We start from the raw sequence: 18,476 nt of genomic DNA, 5'->3' as shown, positions 1-18,476 counted from the left end.
TGCCACGATGCGTAAACGTCATCACGTAACCGGAAGATAACTGAGCAGTCGGGATTGCTTTTTTTCGCCGGACAACTGGCAGCTAACGGGCAGAAGAAGAGAGGAGTAGATACTCACGGGGACTACACAGCTGCTCTGTACACCAGGGATTATTTGTACTTCTTGTGGGTGCTTTAGGCTTTACTTACACCTACACAATAATAACTCATCCCGGTATTGTTTTAGATCTGGTTTTAGCTTCATGGCTTAGATGTTTTAGATGGAGTTCGCATTGAAAAGGTCGCTGAGGTGTTTTGTAGACCAGAGCTCTTTGAGCTAGTGTTAGCTAGAAGCAGCCAGCCGCGGACTGCACGGTGCGGACCACAGAGTGGAGAAAGTCGCTCTATCCACAGAGGGACGGACATCGGCATTTATCCCTAACAATGGGCCTCATACTCGCCAAACTGTGGAGCTTCTTTTGTAACCAAGGTGGGTGTCGGTTTTTGCAGCTCACTTATCTCCCGCCGGCTTCTCAACCGGGGATAAGGCGAACTGTTAGCCCGTTAGCATGAAGAGGGCAGCTGAGGTGCCACAATAGCAGATGGCAGAATTATCTCCCCACACATCTATTTTATTTATTTATTTTTACTTAAGCACTGCCATCTGAACTGTCTTTGTTTAACTTGTAAACCAGGGTACTACTCTCCACCCGCATGACGCCACCCACCATCGTAACTGTTAATCTCTTTATCAACCGATATAATTACCTTAAGAACCTACCGGAGTATGTTCACAGTGTTGTCAATCAGCTTTGGCTCACTGTCCAGGACACGTCGCCCTTACATAACTTTTCCTTGACTTTCTGGAAAGATGTTTACTGTAAATATAATTATTCGACTGTGGCTCAGAGTGTCCACTTAAAACAATGGAACTAGTCTAACTAGTATTTTTGCTCCCGTTTATGATAGGTTACCAACCTGGATAACCAACATTATCGTGTAATTTCGAGTTTTAAAATATGGAGGACAGAATTTGCGAAAAAATACTATTCAACACCCCAAAAATTATATAAAACAGACAAAAGGTTTACACCTTTCCTCATCACTTGCATCTTGGAACAGTAGAGAAATGTATAGATGTCGAAAGAAGTACCAAAATAAGCTCTCGGGTAATAAGAATATCTAAACAAATTTCAAATTATTGATTTTAGGTAGTTTTGTTCCTCTGTATTAAAGTATTCAATGTGGGTTTGCCAAATGACCAATGCAATGTCAAGTATTCATTAACTGTACAGCTTCAACTTGCTGCTTTTTTCCCCTTACTGTAAGTGAGTGTTATTTTTCTTAATAATGAGGAATAGGAAGTGAAAATCATTAATGAAGGATGTGGTTATATTTACAGATAGAATTTTTATTTTCTGTTTGATTCCAGTCATCATTTGTCATCTGATAGGGAAATATTTTTTGTGCTCTTTAGCATGTGTTATATTGCTTACTTATTACCTGGCCCTAAGAATGGCAAATACCTACTTTCATTGTTACCTAATTCTGGATTAAACTATTCCCAGTGTCAAGTTTTACTTACTTAAGGAGATTGCTGTGTGGTTTGGGTGAAATTGTTGGGACTCAGACTAGGAGTTGAATCTATGTCATCATCACCATGTAATTGTATTACTAGAGATGTGGTTGGAGACACAAGAAGTGATTCTTCTTGGTGTATGAATCCCTTTGTGTTATTTTTGCCGAATTTTAATTCTTTAGCACATTCTAGGAACAAATGTTTCCTTTCTCTGTGCATCATACTCGTATTTTTCCCTGTGTGGTGACATCTATTTGGATTTTTGTTGATGATTGTTTGATAGTTAAACTTTTTCCTGCCCCAAAATGGGGATTTGGGACGTGGCTATGCATTGCAACAACAGTGGGTGCCAACATTTATTTATTTATTTTTTATATGCAGGAAAAACCGTGTAATGTTGCTTCTTGTAAAGGAAGCAATATACATGTAAAACGTTTGGAAAGCCAATGTAGTTCATCAAAACCCTCAGAGCTGCGATGCCCTTTGGCCAGACTTCCTTCCTCTCAGCCAGAGGCCTCGCGAGGGCAAGAAGTTAAAACACTGGCCTGAAATATTTTAGTAATTCTTCATTTAGCCCATCATGTTTGCCTGTCTCGCACCAGCCTCAAACCCTCATTGTTGTTCTATGTTCTAGCTTGTTATATGAATGAGCAGAGTTTACTGTAGGTCTAGGTTTGTTTGTTTATTTGGGAAAAGTAGGTCAGAAAGACATGAGGTAGGAAGTAAGTTTTTGAGGTTTTTATTTTTTTGGTGTGATTGCTTTTTGTGAGCTGGATCCAGTTTTTGTTTCAAACTGTATACTTTCAAATTAATTTCTGAGGTTTTTTTGTTTGTTTGTTTTGTTTTTTCATTTTTGTTTTCCAGAGCACAAGGTGATCATTGTGGGACTAGATAATGCAGGGAAAACCACTATCCTCTACCAATTGTAAGTACTTGTTTTCAGTTTGAACCTTCTTAGACATCCTTCCTGAATGCTTTTAAAGTTGGAAAAACACAAACCCACTTTGCATTTCTGTTTTATTCAGTCTAATGAACGAGGTGGTCCATACTTCTCCCACCATCGGAAGCAATGTGGAAGAAATAGTGGTGAAGAACACCCACTTTTTAATGTGGGACATAGGTGGACAGGAGTCTCTCAGATCCTCCTGGAACACCTACTACTCCAATACAGAGGTGAGAAACACTTTGCAGTCTTTCACACTCGACAGTAGCCGAGCACAGTTTTCTCCCTGAGCACAGCAGCTGGTGTTTGCTCGGAGCACAGACGGCAGCATAGGCCGCCCAAGTCAAAGGTCACCCTATTCACAAAGGAGCCGGTCTGAGAAGCAAAGGGGTCAGCTGCCACAGTAAAAAGACAAACAGCAGAGGCAGATGTGTATGAGAACTTAAAGACCGCCCTTTACAATATTCACTAAAGGTTTATATCCATTTTGGCTGCTTCATGATTTAAATACAAAGCTCAATTCCTCATTGTTCCCTATGCTTTCTGTGGGAGCATTCCATTATCCTAAAATGTCTCCTCACATATTCACTTGCATCTCTCTCCCTCTCTCTCATATCCTCTTTGTGATGTGTTAGAGATCCAAAAAAAGACGTGTGAGCGTGGAGGAGGTAAAGCTGTCAAAGCTTCAGCTCCTCCCCTGATGGCAAACTTTGTTCTTTATGTGGAGGTGCAGCATTAATACATCATGTCGCCTGATATAAGACATGATTATACACCCGGGTGTCCTTGCTCTAAGCTGCTCTAGAAGCCAACCTTTCCCTCATTTCTCAAGGTGGATCAAGGTGATGATGATGGCTGATTCAGAGCAGTTCCTATGTTGTGGGAGAAGCGAGAGTTGGCATAATGTAAACCACCCCATGTCGGGGTTTCTGGGAATTATAAGAGGCAGTATTCAGCATTTTTATTGACTGCTTTTATTGGGAATATATTGACGGTCAGTTGTTGATATTTTTTTAAACCTCAGACGGCTAGTAAATTAATTAATCAGGAGCTGTTAATGATTGGTTGTATTTGTTAGTAAACTCAGTATATTTTTCTACGTTTTCTTATTCAAGAGGGGATATTTGCATAGCACTCACCACTTCCCATTGTGAGGGTTTCAGCCTCGGAAATGCCCACCCGCTGTGTTGCATTTTGTTGCTGTGCCTTTTGAAAAGAGGTCACTTTTTTTTTTTTTTTTCTTCCCCCAGTTCATCATTCTGGTGGTGGACAGCACAGACCGAGAGAGGCTGGCTATCTCTAAAGAGGAGCTCTACAGGATGCTGGCCCATGAGGTAACACACTCAACTCTTCCTAGTATGACCATATATGACGATAACGCAGGACGATGGCCAGGCTTTTCCTCCACCAGCATTGTTTAGAGTTTGTGGTTCAAAAAGTGGCAGCAACTAAGGTTGTGCTTTCATTGTTCTCTGTGTTCTCCCTCAGGACCTGCGGAAAGCAGCTGTGTTGATATTCGCCAATAAGCAGGATATGAAGGACTGTATGTCTGCAGCAGAGATCTCTAAATACCTCACCCTGAGCTCCATCAAAGACCACCCCTGGCACATACAGTCCTGCTGTGCACTTACGGGAGAGGGGTAAGAGAGATCTGCTCGTTCTTCACAAGCAGGAAATACAGAGTGACAGGGTGTGCAGACTTTTAATTAATGCAGGGGTTAGATGATGAAATCCCACCCTCATCCAGCTGCAAACCAGATCTCAATTAATACACAGATGTTTCTAACTGATCTTATTAGTTTTTTAGAAATGAAAGCAGGGGAAAACAGGGAATGCAGATGTTTTTTGTCTCTGTTGTTCTATCTGTAATTGTTTTCTGAGAGACGGATGTGGCCCAAACAAGCAGAAACTGCAGATCTCCATACAAACCTAAGATGAAGTGTTTTTATCTTCGTTTTCACAGATTCATTTTAACATTCAAAGATTTGGTTGTTGACATTGACTCTCCTTTAACAGATTTAACACGGCACCTAAAAGCTACTGCTCCAGGTTTTTTGTTTTGTTTTTTTATCGCTAGGCTGTTTTATTTGTTCTGCTTGTTTTGTTGTTTTTTTATTTATTTATTTTTTTTGGGGGGGGGGTTGTTTGCTTGTTTGTTTGTTTGTTTTCTATGTTTATTGGAACAAACTGAAACTCTATATTATGTTCAGACAACTTTTCAACAAGCTTTGGTGCTCCAGTATAGTGACACCAACACCACATACTTATGAGGACATTTATCCAGTAAAATTAGTGTTAAGTTGTCCTGCAGGGCTGTGAGGTGTGTGAGCCACCAGATGTCACTGCATCTGCTTACTTTAAGCCCTGAGGCCTCAGGAGGCTTTGTGCAGCCATCAGTGGCAGAGTTCTGCTTTAAAAATAAATATGACCCACTGCTGTTTGTGTATAAGGGTAAAAACAGGCGCACATTAAGTGCAGTAAGACAACAGGGGGAGTTAGTGAGAACATAAATATCCAACACAAAAACAACACAGGGTGTTTTCAGCTGTGTGAAAGTGTCTGACATGAACGATTTTCTGCTTTGCAGAGTTGTCCTTCTTCATGTTTTACAATGTCTCCAATTTGGCTTCTCTTAAAGTTACCTGAAGTTGTCTAAAGCTGTGAAAACAGATGGGTATCTTTGACTCTTCCAAATTAGGAGTGCTCTACAGGAGTACACATTATAAAAGAGTGATGCAGCTTTGAGGTCTGAAAAGTGAAACCCCTGCTGAAGAATTTTAAACCTGCATGTCACATTCACTTTCAAAAACGGTCACAACAGCTGAAACTCTCAACTCAAAGTTTCATAGCAGAGATGCACAAACCAGAGTGTGACATCATGGCAGCTACACCCATCTTTTATTCAGTCTGTGGCTTTGGGCCACATGGTCCATCGTGGGTTCTCATTACATTTGAAGGCATTGGAAAAGTTCTGCTGATTCTCATCTTTGATTTCCTTTTTTTCAGGTTATGTCAAGGCCTTGAATGGATGACCTCCAGAGCCGGACTCAGATAGCCCATTCCTTTGCCGTTAATGGCCTGACTACCTTCAGCACCGCTGGGATGGAACAGCATTATTTTTATTTTTTATTTTTTTTTTATTTTAGGACAAATTTGGAGAGGAGTGTTGGCACGCTGTCACAATGGAGCCAGTCCTTCTCCTGAACAGAGACCAGCTTAAGGAGCAAGTATTTTGGAGTACGGCACCAGACTATCATCATTGACATGACATACTTCTCATCATATCATGTTACATTATATCGTATCATAAACCCCTCGAGGATGTCCATACATAGTGCAGCTGTCCTTTTTTGCCATACAAGTTCATCTATGTTGGGGACACAAAGGGATTACAAGCAGTGTTGTTAAAGGAATGGTTCCAAGCTGTTACTGTACAATAATGTTCTCATGGTCAAGACTTTTTTTTGGGGGGGGGGATCTGTTATGTATAATTTCTGTTTCATAAGCTACACCATTGGTATTTCTCACACTACAACCTGATGGTGCCGTATTAAAATGTGGTAAAGTATGAAATCCTATTTTTTAACAACCTTGAGCCTGTACTTGTATATTGTTGAGCCAAATGGTGTTGACGCACTATACATTTTCCCTTCTCTAGCCTCTGGAAAATGAACCCTGCAGCATTATTTCAGTACACAGCTCAGTTTTAATAACAGTATTTCAAACTGCAACATTTTCTTCCTAAATGATGCATTATGATCTTTATTTAAATTTTGCATTAACACATGGTCACTGATGTTGCAAACCCTGCCCCCTGCCAATAAGCTTTTTAGTTTTTAACAGCCTTTCTGGCATCTCAGTCTTCTTAAATAAACCTTCAAAGAAGTGCCACATGTTTATATGAAGTCATTACTCATGAACCACTTGGCTATGAGGAATAGCAGAAATATGGTCCTAATGTAATTTCGGCTGTTTAGGTATAAGTTGATCCTCCGCCTTAACCAACCTGTTCTGGGCATCTTGGAGGACCGTGCGTTTCAATCTGAGTCTCCCTGTGATTTTGACCTTCTTTAATTCCTTGAACTTGCTAACGGATCTATGCACGTGTCACTTTTAAACCTTGTATTCCTTTTACAAGTTCTGCAAGTGGCCAAAAAAAAAAGGTGATGAGGTGCTTGAATCTTGATTGCAAACCATCCTGGTCTGAGAGTGCCTCTGAGATGTTCTGGTGCAAGGTCTTTTTACACAAACAGGAAAGGGATGAAGCGTGCGGCCGCCAGACACTACAGCACCAAGGTTTACAGCTTTTACCTTAAACTCAAAGCAAGGGAACTGATCATATACTGTGTGGTGATGTCTGTACCGTATCAGTTTTATTTCCAATAAAGGTTTGTTTTAAACTTTCAATTATTTCAGAGTCAAAATAACTTTCATTAGGTCGCTGCGTTTCAAAGACAAACACCAATTTATTCACATCTTTAATATAATAGCTGATCAAACGAAGCACGGGGCAGTCGATAAAAGACGCACAACTCCTAAGTACTTTTCAGGAACACGAAGAGCTTCTCATCTAAAAAGAATTTTCTGCGGCATGTTTTTTCTACTATACATTCACTTTTCAATGAAGGCTTTGCACTGAGGTAATGAGCAAAGCAAAACACTGTCAACACATTCAGGAATGAAAAGGGATTAATTGGAGAATTTATAAAAAAAAAAGGATTTAGACAACACAGTGAAACTATCTGATAAAAGCTGATATGTTTTCTAAGCTGCAACTCAGACGCCAGGAGTATAATTCTCCTTGGCCGTGGAGATTTAAAGAATACAGTCAGTAATAAATGCAACATTTTTAGATTTCAAAAGAGTTCTCACAGTAACGTCACTGTCACACGTAAAAAGCAACAACAGATGAGGAAACAGAGCTCTCAGTTTATCAGTCAGGCAGCCTCGGCTGGATTTTTGTGTGTATGTGTGTGTCCTGTCTTAAACGGACCCAGCTGTTTTTGTCCTCGTCAGTTTTCAATTATGCTGGTGTTTCTGGACTTCTCTCTGTGACATCATCTGCAAGAAACTTGCTTTCAGTCTTTGAGCCACTTGTCCACAACAAGACCTCCTCTTTCAAGTGTCCGTGAAGTGGTCTCTTTGGAAATGTGGCAGGAGTGGAGAAGTCCATATGTGGCTGTATGGGCTCAGAGCTCAGGATCCCAGAAAACAAAAAACAACGAAATACTGGAAAATGAAAAAGAGTTTTATGCTGACACAGGAGTATTTAACTAAAAACAAATGCAAATAAAACCCTGCCACGCCACAACACAAAGTTTACCACCGGCAAGAGAAGGCATCAAACATGCATTAGTCTGAAGGTGGAAAATGGCTTTGGACAAAGCAGCAAATAGATGGCGAGGAAGAGGCGTGGGGATGGACACTGGAGAAGCCTGGACACTCTTTGGCTGAGGCGGTTACACACACAGAGCTCTGGGGCAGCTGGGAGAAGAAAAAAAAGAATTTAAGTGACACATTTATTTATAGAAAAACAAGTACTGCACAGCACATATTACAGTAAAGGAAACCCGGCGTTCAATAAGCAGTCTCACCTGTCCTCAGTGAAGCCATCCATTTCCTCTTCATCGTCAAGCTCCATGTCCAGCTCATTGTCGAGGCTGCCGCGGCCATAACCGCTCAGGACGCTGCAGAAAGATTATCACGATCAGACCCCCTTGTGTCACTATGTGTGCATTCAACCTGGGATACTTTAACTGGAACAAGTGGAGGGATTTGACTGTTGCCTAATAATGAATTTGACTTGGTCTGGCTGTACGAAGGCTTGGCAAACCATTTTTGCATTTTACTTTCATTTCCTCTTTTCTGCTTGATTGACTGATGAGACCAACAGTCAGATGTACTGCGACTCTACAGTTTTGTGCTGCAGAGTGGAAACAGCCATCCTGTTGCTCTGTAGATCTGATGTGCGTGTGCTCCAACCAGAACGTGAAGCAGGTGGAAACTTGGTTCATTGGTGCTACACTAAGCTCAAGAAGGCCACCTGTCGGCAGCTGCAGCACGAGACGGTGTAGCTTAAGAATGTCCAAAGGACGGAGGAGGTTTGAAACTTACTAATGTTGTCATTTCATAATTGATTTGGCTGCACACACACAAATCTGTGGGAAACAGGATGTGCGAGTTGTTAAGAGTCTGTAGAGGTGAGCAGTAGGCCTGTAGCTGCTGACCTGACGGAGCGACATGTGAAGAATACAATCCTCTTCAGTTTCTTGTTGTAGAAGAAGTAGTTGAAGGACCAGAGACTCCCCTCTTCACCAAAAGGGTCCGAGTCCAGATCTGGGTTGTAGCTAGAAAAAGATATTCAAGCTTAAAACAGATTTATTCCACACCACATGGTTCGCTCTGCAGCGTTAACTGATCTCAGCACCTACCTGTAAATGTCACAGCCCTGCAGGTTGATCTCCTGGTCGATAGCGTTCCACAGCTCGGGTCCCAAAGAGTTAAACTCTTCTCCCACTGCTGAGAACAGACTGCTGTTCACTGCGTTAGCCACCTGGACAGAAAAAGAAAAGCAATCTTTGAAGCAAATTGTTTTTTCCTCATTCCAGAGAACAAGTTTCGCTTCGGAACGGCATCCTGACCCAGTTGAGGCTGGGCTCTCGGCTGAACTCGTGAGCTCGCGCGGCACTGAAGTCATAGTCCGGCCTGAAGGACTCGTTGAGCGTGGTGATGAGGTAGAAAAGAGTCTTCCTGCAACACTTGTCGCTCAAAGGGTTTTCTCCGTCCTCGCTGCTTTTCCCCAGCCTGCACAGAAATGAACATCATGGTTTTTGTTCTTTGTTTTTTTTTGTTTTTTTTTTTAAAACAAAAAGTATTTAATTTCTTCATCTTCCAAACATGCTGAACCTGGCCTGCAATACTCACTGTGAAGGGCTGGTGGCGCTGGTGGACTGAGGAGGGGAGAGGGCCTCCAGGACATGCGGCTCCCCCTCCTGGCAGAACTGCTTGAACATGTGTTTATCGTCTCCTGCCATCTTGCAGGAGTAGCTCTCGATCCTGCGGAGCAGAAAGCAGCAAAAAACATTTAAGAGCTGGACGATGTAAACATGACGATGGGAGGGTGCGGCCGAATCACTGGAAACTATTTTAATATCCCAGCAGGATTAAACACATGATTGCATAACAGATGGGCCACTCCAGGACATTTTGATGAAATTCATTTTAACGCCCCCCTGAAATTAAATTAATGAACACAAACAAATGTTGTTCCAAGAAACCTTTGATAAAGACTTTCTTTACATAGAGAAATTAGTGGCACCCAACCACAGAGGGTTTAACCAGAGCCAAATCAAAATCAGTAGTGTAATGACAGAAAGCTTTATTGAACCGCTTCATTTATCTGTGTGTAATATGTTCTGGATCTGTTCACCAAAGAGCCAAAACAACCTGAAAACTCTGATTTCTATCAAATGTGTTCTCCATGATCACCGCCTTTAATGCCAAATACACCTTTTCTGTTTCATTAAACTGCAATGTAGGTATGTTTGTTTTAGGATAGTTGGGAATTAATAACTATCAACACATAACTTAACTCTAGATATCTACAAGCTATTACACGTTCAACAAGACAGCATGTTCCTTTCACCAGAGCCATATCTGCAGGACTGCCTGACAAGTCGTGGCTAACATTTCCTGCGTGCTCTTTCATGTTTCTAGGTCACATGCTGCTGAGATATATGAGAGCAGAGCAGCAGACTGCTGTGCAGTTGTTTATTTTGCACCCTCTCACCAAGACGTTATACAAGAGCAAAGGTTGTGCAACTTTGAGGATACACTTGCTAAGACCCTCGCCAAGGCTGACAAGCTAATTATAGAGACATCAGAGGACATCATGGTGGAAATAACTGCCCTGGTATTCCACACACACACAGCTGAGTTGCAAACAAAACATGAAGGCATAAAGAAACATTTCAGTTCACTGAAATAAAAACCAACCCAAAACAAATAAGCACACTTTGAAAACGTAGCTGAATCTCACCTGAATTCAAGTAAAAACTCATGAAAAACACAAACCCATTATTACTCCAGTAGAGACCAGAGGTATAACAGTTAAAGAGATCATCCTGATGCGTCGATCTTTGTGCGAATGTTATCTAACCTCAGATAGAAAGCGCTTGAATTTAGTGTTTTCTATTAATGTGTGTGTAAATAGGTGAATTTCACATCTTGTATCGAGCACTTTGAGTGCTCAGAGTAGAAAAGAGTAAAGACACGTATGTATTTTATTATTACTGTATTACCAATTCAGGCCTACTTATTTACTGCCTTACTTTCCTGTTTTCAGTAGGAAACACAATCTTCACATAGAACACCAGCTGCCTTCTTTCAGGTAATTTATGCACCCTCTGAATAAATTGACTACGGTTTTATTTTATTTTTCTTGCCTGCATGAAAATACCATAATCCGCGCTGGAAGCCTGTTCAGTTAATTCTCAGCTAAAGTCTGCTATGATGAGCTGTCTCCAAATCTACTAAGCAGCCTTTACAGCTGCTTCACCAGCACCATCCTGATACTATGTAGTGTATGTGTGCATGTATACATCTGCTAAAAACCACTTCACAACAGTCTCAGAAATAACCACAGCGCGCTGTGAGAGGACACCGTGATCTGCGTCACTCGAGGTCACAACCACCGCCCACACACCCCAGAAAGACAGAACAGCAGACCGAGCTGCATAACTCCACACACAGCCCACTGCTCTTTATGTAACCACACTGTCACCGTATCCTCGGGCCCCGCTGGAGGCTTTGCATAATCGACAACACGCCAATATATGTTACAGCAAGAGCTGTCAGTTATAAATTAACCTTCACTGCAGGCTCCGAGTTTAGGCCGTCAGAGGTAAAGAGTTACCATGATGTTGCATAACACCCGGGTGGCTGTTTGCTCTACTACCCCGCTTATGAGGAGTGTACATGAACTGTGAGCCAGCCGCACCTCTCGCACCATCTACCACTCATTTTCATGACATCAGTGGTAGATCTCTCCTGTTCAGGAAAACCTTTGCTTACACTGCAAGCCTGCAAAGTTTAGTGGTTAAACTTTAGAGGTGCAACCTCATAAAACCTGCACTTCTGGAACAGAAGAATTTGTTACTCATCTTGTGAAATAAACTCTGCATGCATCACAATCAGGTGAGCTAAGGTAGCACGTCTTAAATATGCAGAAACTACAAGCACTGCAACTGAAGTTTGTGTGGCATTCAAGTGCAGCAGAAAGACCAAAAAAAAAAAAAAATCAGTTAACACCCAAAACGTTCTCAAGGGACCAGTCACCTGTCTGAAATGTTGCCTACATGTCCACAAACAAACAGACCCTGTGCCATTTTTTTAACCCGTGAGTCACCAGCACACCTAACCCAAATCATGTGAAACACACTGGTGCATTTTTAATACTGAGGAGTTTATGCATTTTTTATATCCTCTGAATTCCTACATTCTTTGGTCGTATCTACTCATTTCACTGATCATTCTAAATGGGGAAAAAGGGTAGAAATGGAAGTCTTACCTGCCAAGTATGCGGGACTCCCCTGTTTCAACACACAGCCGGGAGCTGAGAGCTTCAAAGCTGGAGTTTTCCAACAGCTTCATTGTAGTCTGCAAGAACCATAAAGATAAACATACACATGCTGTTTAGCTTGCATTCACAACAGGTCTCTTAAGGAAACGATAACTTTGAGTTTTAACATGCCTAACAGTGCCAGCCTTATAAAGTCATTACACAGCGAGTTACAAATCAGCGACGAGCAGATAAACAATGGTGTTATTTAGCAGAGAGGGGGCTGCAGCGCCCCTCGAGGACAACTTGCAGATCAAAACAGAAGCAGCTGCCCCTCCCCCACTCTGCTCTACATTTAGTTGACAAGCCGTCTTCCTGGTTCCCATATAAATCACTTACCAGGCAGTATTTTTCGACACTGGCCGAAAACAGACGGTCCGAAATTGAGCAGTGAGCTGTCTCGGTAGATACTCGCCCCTCTGTGACCAGCAGGGTGCTGAAGATAACCGAACCGCGCTCTGTGGGTGACCAGCTAACGGTAGCTAAGTTAGCTTACTGACAACTGCGCTCCTGTCTTCACTTCACAGAACAGCCTTTAGTTCGCACTCGAGCTTAAGCATCTTACACAAACACTCGGTCGAGAATGAGTTATTCTGAGGCTTTTTAAGTTTATAGAAAAGCTGCTCTTGCCGATTAAGTGCGATGAGATTACATCCAAAGACTCTTGGCGTCCGTCGGAGTCTGTCTGCAGCGGCATCCCTTCCGACCTAATTTACAAAGCGACCTTTATTAGCGAGATCAAGCCGCCTTTTTCAGAGCGACTCGATCAGAAAAGCAGCAACGAGCTACCTAACGTCGTGAAAAAATATATAATCTGGTTACGGTTGCTACAAATCGTCGACTATCGCAAAGACATCTATTCTCATCAAAACAACGGACTCTACTGTACTGGTAAAACCCAGCCCCCTTTCTTTTATACGCCTTGCTAAAGGAGCCCGCCCACGCTTGTTTGTGATCCCTTGTCATTGGCTGAAATAATCCATCAATATAAATATGACTAATATGATTGGCCAGTGCTATATCGGGGGGTGGGGTCCCCAGGTTACTGTGTATTTAGAAACTAAACTTGTTTTGTGTTGTTTTGTTTTTTAGACCCTTCTTCTCTTCCGTTAATCGAAGCAGTCAATTAACACCTTAAAATACTCAAGTATTATACATATATCAAATATAAATAATTATTCATCCATATGTTACTCTGAACATCACACAGAAAAAGTCACTTTTAATTTGTACTACTTTCATTCTGCATACTCCAGAGTTTCTATAGTATATTTGTGGTTTCATCAGCTATTTAAAAAAAGGATGAGTACTTTCGTTTAGCACTAAGCAGTGAACATCATCTCAGTCCTGCTATCTCACGTATCTCACGTACACGTGCTACCTGTTTATAATTACATTTAGGATTGCCCCCCACCCCACCCTCCGTGCTACAAAGCAAAAAAAGATGATTTGACATTTGGACATTTGAGGGTGTTGTCATCAAGGCCCCTTAGCTCTTGAAAAAACTGGCTTTGGTGATAAGGCAGTAACCACCTCTTTTAAAGCCTTTTAGACTTGGCTTTATGTATTTTATGCTGTCTATTACGTGTTGTTTAATTTACCGTATCTATATTTAATGGGATTTTTAAAACAAAACATATATCATAGATTTCATAGCACTGTTTTAAAAGTGATGAAAGCGGCTAACAAACTGGTCCAGTAGCCTAATGGACAAGGCATCAGCCTGTGAAGCTGGGGATTGAGGGTTCAAGTCCCACCTGGGTCCCTTGTAAGGTAGCTGCAATTAAAGTGTCAGAACTGTGGTTGTGAAGTCTACAAAGGTTGTGGATAAGGTTAAGTTAATGACCAGCTAAATCTATGGTGCTGCTACTTCTTACATTTAATGTGTTTCCATTCCCACAAAAACAGTTGAAGTTGCATACTGTGACAAAGGCTCATTTACATTAAACTTGTAAGATAAGATAACCTTTGTTAGTCCCACACGTGGGAAATTTGTATTTAATATTTTAAATAATGAACGCAATCATCACAAGAAGGTACACAAGGTGTACTTGATTAACTGCACAACTCCATAATGCTCTCTTTTCAGCTTGAAAGTAAAACCCAAAGCAACATTTATAAAATGGCAATTTATTTGCATAAATACAAACTGAACACAGAAATTATTCACAGTGTCTGGATTTGATGTGACTGGTCAGTTCTGTGTGATATAGTCAGAAATATCATTCAGGCCTGTGCACTCATTGTCCAGATACTCCAGAATGACATTCCCCCCATTATACAGAGGAGTTTCTGGGTGAGCCAACAGAGAGAGCAGGGTGTCATCCATCTGAAAAGCCTTGCCTGTCTGAGGATGACATAACCGCAGCTTCTGCATTTAAAGAGAAGAGGATACTGTTAAGAGATGTGCACGATGCTACACAGCTTTGTCTAGATATAAAACTGTAACTGTGGTGGGTACAATGTCCAACAACTCAATGCGTTTAGGCACGCAGACCTGTTGAATCTATACCATGAAGAATTAAAGCAGTTCTGAAAGCAAAAGCGTGTGTAAGAGAAAAAACAAACAGTGATAGGTTTAGCAAATAAGGCAAGACGGGAATGCTGCAGAAAATCGTTAACATTTAGGTAATATAGTTATTTTCCCCACTCAGCGTGCTCTTATGTTGCTGTCTATTCCTAATAGTCTAATGAAGGGGACTGTGAAATCTGTTTATCAAAGTGACATTAATTTCAGTGATTTAATATTTTGAGTGATAAATGGCTTACAAACAGACCAATCAATTTTCTAATGTGGCTTCTATTACACACAATTCCAGGACAAACATTTATTTGCTGTATCATCAGCTAAATTCCTGGGATGGCATGAAAAATAAATTGCCCGTCACCACGCAGCACATTTTGGGCTACTGTAGCTTTACCGCAGGGCTTGCTTAAGTAGTGTTACTAAGGTATGGTTGAAGGGGTTTCATAATGTATTCCTTCTCACTTAGAGAATAGTAAAAAGTTATGCTCTAATGTGTGTATACACAAACTGTAGCAACAAATACCAAAGCATTTGTTGCTACAGTAACCTACGGTGGTAAAAAGACAGCCACCATTGTTCATTCAGTGGTGCTAGTTTCAGTCGTTGTGCAAAGGCGCTGTTTATAAGTTTGGGGAAGCCTGCAGTCAGCTGAGACTGAATGAGTCCCTTGGATGAGTGTCGAAATGTTTCTCCCACTGAAACGCTACGTCCAGATGAACAGAATCAACCTTTTGGGATGTTGTGGCACAGACAACGCCAACTTTAAGCTCAACATACTTCACTAACCCATCAATATTGCTATTTGTAGTACACCCCTCTGTTGCCTTACCTTAGCTGTCAGCACGTTATTGTTGTTCTTGAGGCCAGCCAAAGAGGCTGCATAATCCACCACTTTCCCCACGCTCCATTTGGAACAGAAGAACATGGGCTTGCTGGAGTCTTTAAATTCTTTAGGAAGATACACCTGAAAGTAGGTTCTCTCTGTCTAGAAAGTAAAAATAAAAGAAATTGAATAATGGCAGGTGGATGACAAGAGATGTTTAACATGCAGTAATGTATACACAAGAAACTGAGCAGACAGTAAAGTGTCAAAATAAAAGTATCGACAGTTGGGATTTTACCTGCGGCAACCCCTTGTCTCCTGCAGCATGCAACTTCAGCTTCATCAGTGCCACCTTTGCTGCGGTTGCACTGTTCTTTGCTCCTCTGCGCCCTTTACTTTTGGATCCATCTTTTGACTCTGAGCGGCCGCCAGACACAAAGGAAAACAAAATCCAGGTTAACAGGTCAAAGGGAACAGGCACACAACAGGGAAGGCAGTTGTTTAATACTGATCCCATGTGGACAAAAGAGGAATGACAGAAGAAACTCCGGACTACATTAACTAACCTACAATCTTCTGCACCAGCTCTTTGGTGGCTTGCATTCGAGGCTTTTGGACTTCCAGCTTCTCACACATGTGATCATCTTGATGTCGGTGGCTATAAAGACAAAACAGTCAGTTTATTAGTTCTAGTTAGTTCTGAATTAATAAAAATTATGCGATCGGAGGTTTAAACTTTTTCTGCCATGAACAGGATCAGAAAACGCTCAAGAGCCACCGCCTTATTAAAAAGTTCATTAAAGTCGGTAACCTACGCCAAACAGAAATGTTTTTCACACTGCGGACATATAACTGGTAACAATTCTTTTCCCTTGCAGTCTTCAAATGAGCACGGATAACTTGTAGTTCCACCCGCTGTCCCGGATTCCCTTTTTACTGACTCCTAAAAAGAAAAGAAAGATAGTTAGAGTGAAGAAAGGCTTCAGTCATAAAGAGAAATGTATTTGTTGTCTTGATAATATTAGAGAAAGACGTTAAGCTAATTTATTTAACAGCTCAGGATACCTTTGAACATGAGTGTCCATCTCTGCTTCTGTGCTCGAGACTGAAAGGAACAAAAATGTGTTTATCTGAGGTGAAAACGAACAATTCTCACCTGAATTATCTTAACCAGATAACTTCAGATATAAGCTTGAGTTTTCCGTACCGAGTTTATTGTCATGGTAACCTATGTTAAGAACCTAATCTGCTCTGCAGCAGGTTATATTCCAGATAAGAGAACAACAGGTATGAACTTTCCCTGAAAAACAGCGTCACCAATCTTGGAAAAATCCCTCTGACATGAGTGCGCAGACAGTAGGAGGGTGTAAAGTTTTTCAATAGCGTCTAATATCTTTTTGTTTCCTTGTATTCTTAGTACCAACTTTATTCCTTGTTTTTTTTTGTCCTTTTGGCTGCAAACAATTTTACAACAATTTTATTGGTCTATAAAAATTTATATATGATCTTAAAACAGGACACCTTTTTGTACTCCTGGACCTTTTATTGAGTTTGCAACTAAGCTGACCTTTGAATTCTAATTTTATATTTAATCTTTACTCTTTACTCAGCCCATCAAACACTACCAAGGCTGCAGCTAAGAGAATAAAAACTAAAATTGTCCTTTAAGCATTAACTTAATGAAATACCCAATTATAATTCACCTGATTCTCCTGTGTCTTAATGGAAGAGTTGTTATAATGAGTCTGGTCACACAGCATTTTAACCAAGTTTACTTTCCTGGATTTAAATAGACAAAACTGTATTAAAATGGTAGCTCTTCTCCCGTCTTACTGACCAAAGTGCACATTTTAAATACTGTACTCAACAGTAATTCTCCTCTCACACCGACTGTAGGTGTGTAGATATTTTTATATTTTCCCATGTATATAGAGTCAACTTCCTTTATAAAATCACCTGTTCTACTGAGCATATTTGCGATTGTAAAGATCATCTGACCAGTTATGTTTCAGGGGAAACCCTGGGTTAGCAGAGCAAATGATAACCAGCTTTGTGTGACCGTTTTACCTGACTATCAATGTTAAGGTGAGTGAATCCAGATAATGCTAAAATACCCTGGGTATTTTGATCTCACTCAGAGGTCTCTGGGGTGTTTTTATAAGTATTTCTTATTTATGTAATTTTATAGACAGAAGACTACAGCGACTAGAACACAAAAAGGGATTTAACACTTAGTGTGGGGCCAGTTAACGACATTAAAACAACACTATTCAAATATCATATATATATATATTACATATATATTAAATATATATTACATATATATTACAGTATTCGTAACAACACGCTAACAGATGCACATAAGAAAAAAACAAAAAACCTGACTTGAAGTCTTACCAGAAAACACCACCGCAGGAATCACAAACAAATGGCAGAAAGTCTGTGAGAAGAACACGGAGAACGTGTTAAATATGTTGTGAACAAGGATCATAAGTACGCTTGTCCAGTTCAAACGATGAGATCTAACAATTTGCTCCAAAGTAGCTCATTAAACTAGTCTGACACGTTTAATGAGCTTCATTCACGTTACTTATATTTACATAACATTAAGAGTACAACTGACGTAACTCATTTAAAGACCGAGCTGAATTTCCTTGTGGGAGTTTGTAGTTTTAAAAAAGAATGCTTGATAATAAATTGAGTTTTATCCGAGGGAACCAACGCTAACAAGCGTTAGCGCACAGGCTAAGCATGCTAAAAGAAAGACGATTGGCGTTTTCATAATAATTAAAACAGCAGAATAAAGTCGCACCCCAACATCTTTATTTACTGTGCTTCACACAAAAATACAACGGACCTTTCAGATTGCAGGAATCAACCTGGCAATGCTTCCCGATGTCTAATTCAGCCATTAGCTAACCGAAACAGCGTCAGCTGAGATCATCGACACGAACTTTGACCCCAAATGCGTCGTCACGTGACTGAGACGGTTTTTAAGAAAAATAAA

General features: G+C 40.8%; 3 protein-coding genes across 3 annotated transcripts; 1 reads left to right on the top strand and 2 right to left on the bottom strand.

Annotated features, from left to right (window-relative positions):
* Positions 1–28: 28 nt before the first annotated feature.
* On the top strand, positions 29–9,352 carry arl8 (ADP-ribosylation factor-like 8). The gene is made up of 6 exons (XM_085173421.1): positions 29–468; positions 2,422–2,482; positions 2,583–2,730; positions 3,751–3,834; positions 3,989–4,140; positions 5,507–9,352. The coding sequence occupies exons 1-6, from the start codon at positions 423–425 to the stop codon at positions 5,553–5,555; spliced, it is 540 nt and encodes a 179-aa protein (XP_085029547.1). The 5' UTR covers positions 29–422; the 3' UTR covers positions 5,556–9,352.
* Positions 7,621–13,021, bottom strand: maf1b (MAF1 homolog, negative regulator of RNA polymerase III b). The gene is made up of 8 exons (XM_085173420.1): positions 12,459–13,021; positions 12,069–12,157; positions 9,425–9,556; positions 9,142–9,304; positions 8,932–9,053; positions 8,728–8,847; positions 8,095–8,187; positions 7,621–7,984 (listed from the first exon to the last, which is right to left on the bottom strand). The coding sequence occupies exons 2-8, from the start codon at positions 12,149–12,151 to the stop codon at positions 7,960–7,962; spliced, it is 738 nt and encodes a 245-aa protein (XP_085029546.1). The 5' UTR covers positions 12,152–12,157; positions 12,459–13,021; the 3' UTR covers positions 7,621–7,959.
* Positions 13,022–14,233: 1,212 nt separating this feature from the next.
* Positions 14,234–18,448, bottom strand: zfand1 (zinc finger, AN1-type domain 1). The gene is made up of 8 exons (XM_085173401.1): positions 18,327–18,448; positions 17,867–17,909; positions 16,535–16,574; positions 16,285–16,412; positions 16,036–16,127; positions 15,768–15,886; positions 15,476–15,631; positions 14,234–14,490 (listed from the first exon to the last, which is right to left on the bottom strand). The coding sequence occupies exons 1-8, from the start codon at positions 18,379–18,381 to the stop codon at positions 14,314–14,316; spliced, it is 810 nt and encodes a 269-aa protein (XP_085029527.1). The 5' UTR covers positions 18,382–18,448; the 3' UTR covers positions 14,234–14,313.
* Positions 18,449–18,476: the final 28 nt, after the last annotated feature.

The sequence above is a fragment of the Neolamprologus multifasciatus genome, chromosome 9, assembly GCF_963576455.1.
Source record: "Neolamprologus multifasciatus chromosome 9, fNeoMul1.2, whole genome shotgun sequence".
In the NCBI taxonomy this organism is placed as follows: Eukaryota; Metazoa; Chordata; class Actinopteri; order Cichliformes; family Cichlidae; genus Neolamprologus; species Neolamprologus multifasciatus.
This window is presented reverse-complemented; position numbering and strand designations above follow the sequence as displayed.

What these genes read in the sequence shown, in the direction of transcription:
- arl8 (XM_085173421.1), top strand. Translation starts at nt 423, where the DNA reads ATGGGCCTCATACTCGCCAAACTGTGGAGCTTCTTTTGTAACCAAG. An exon ending in CCTACTACTCCAATACAGAG is followed by an intron (nt 2,731 to 3,750) that starts GTGAGAAACACT and finishes TTCTTCCCCCAG; the next exon opens with TTCATCATTCTGGTGGTGGA. An exon ending in ACAGGATGCTGGCCCATGAG is followed by an intron (nt 3,835 to 3,988) that starts GTAACACACTCA and finishes GTTCTCCCTCAG; the next exon opens with GACCTGCGGAAAGCAGCTGT.
- maf1b (XM_085173420.1), bottom strand. Translation starts at nt 12,151, where the DNA reads ATGAAGCTGTTGGAAAACTCCAGCTTTGAAGCTCTCAGCTCCCGGCTG. An exon ending in AGCGCCACCAGCCCTTCACA is followed by an intron (nt 9,305 to 9,424) that starts GTGAGTATTGCA and finishes ATTTCTGTGCAG; the next exon opens with GCTGGGGAAAAGCAGCGAGG. An exon ending in GATGGCTTCACTGAGGACAG is followed by an intron (nt 7,985 to 8,094) that starts GTGAGACTGCTT and finishes TTCTTCTCCCAG; the next exon opens with CTGCCCCAGAGCTCTGTGTG.
- zfand1 (XM_085173401.1), bottom strand. Translation starts at nt 18,381, where the DNA reads ATGGCTGAATTAGACATCGGGAAGCATTGCCAGGTTGATTCCTGCAAT. An exon ending in TCCTGCGGTGGTGTTTTCTG is followed by an intron (nt 16,575 to 17,866) that starts GTAAGACTTCAA and finishes TGTTCCTTTCAG; the next exon opens with TCTCGAGCACAGAAGCAGAG. An exon ending in GCTGGTGCAGAAGATTGTAG is followed by an intron (nt 15,887 to 16,035) that starts GTTAGTTAATGT and finishes GCGGCCGCTCAG; the next exon opens with AGTCAAAAGATGGATCCAAA.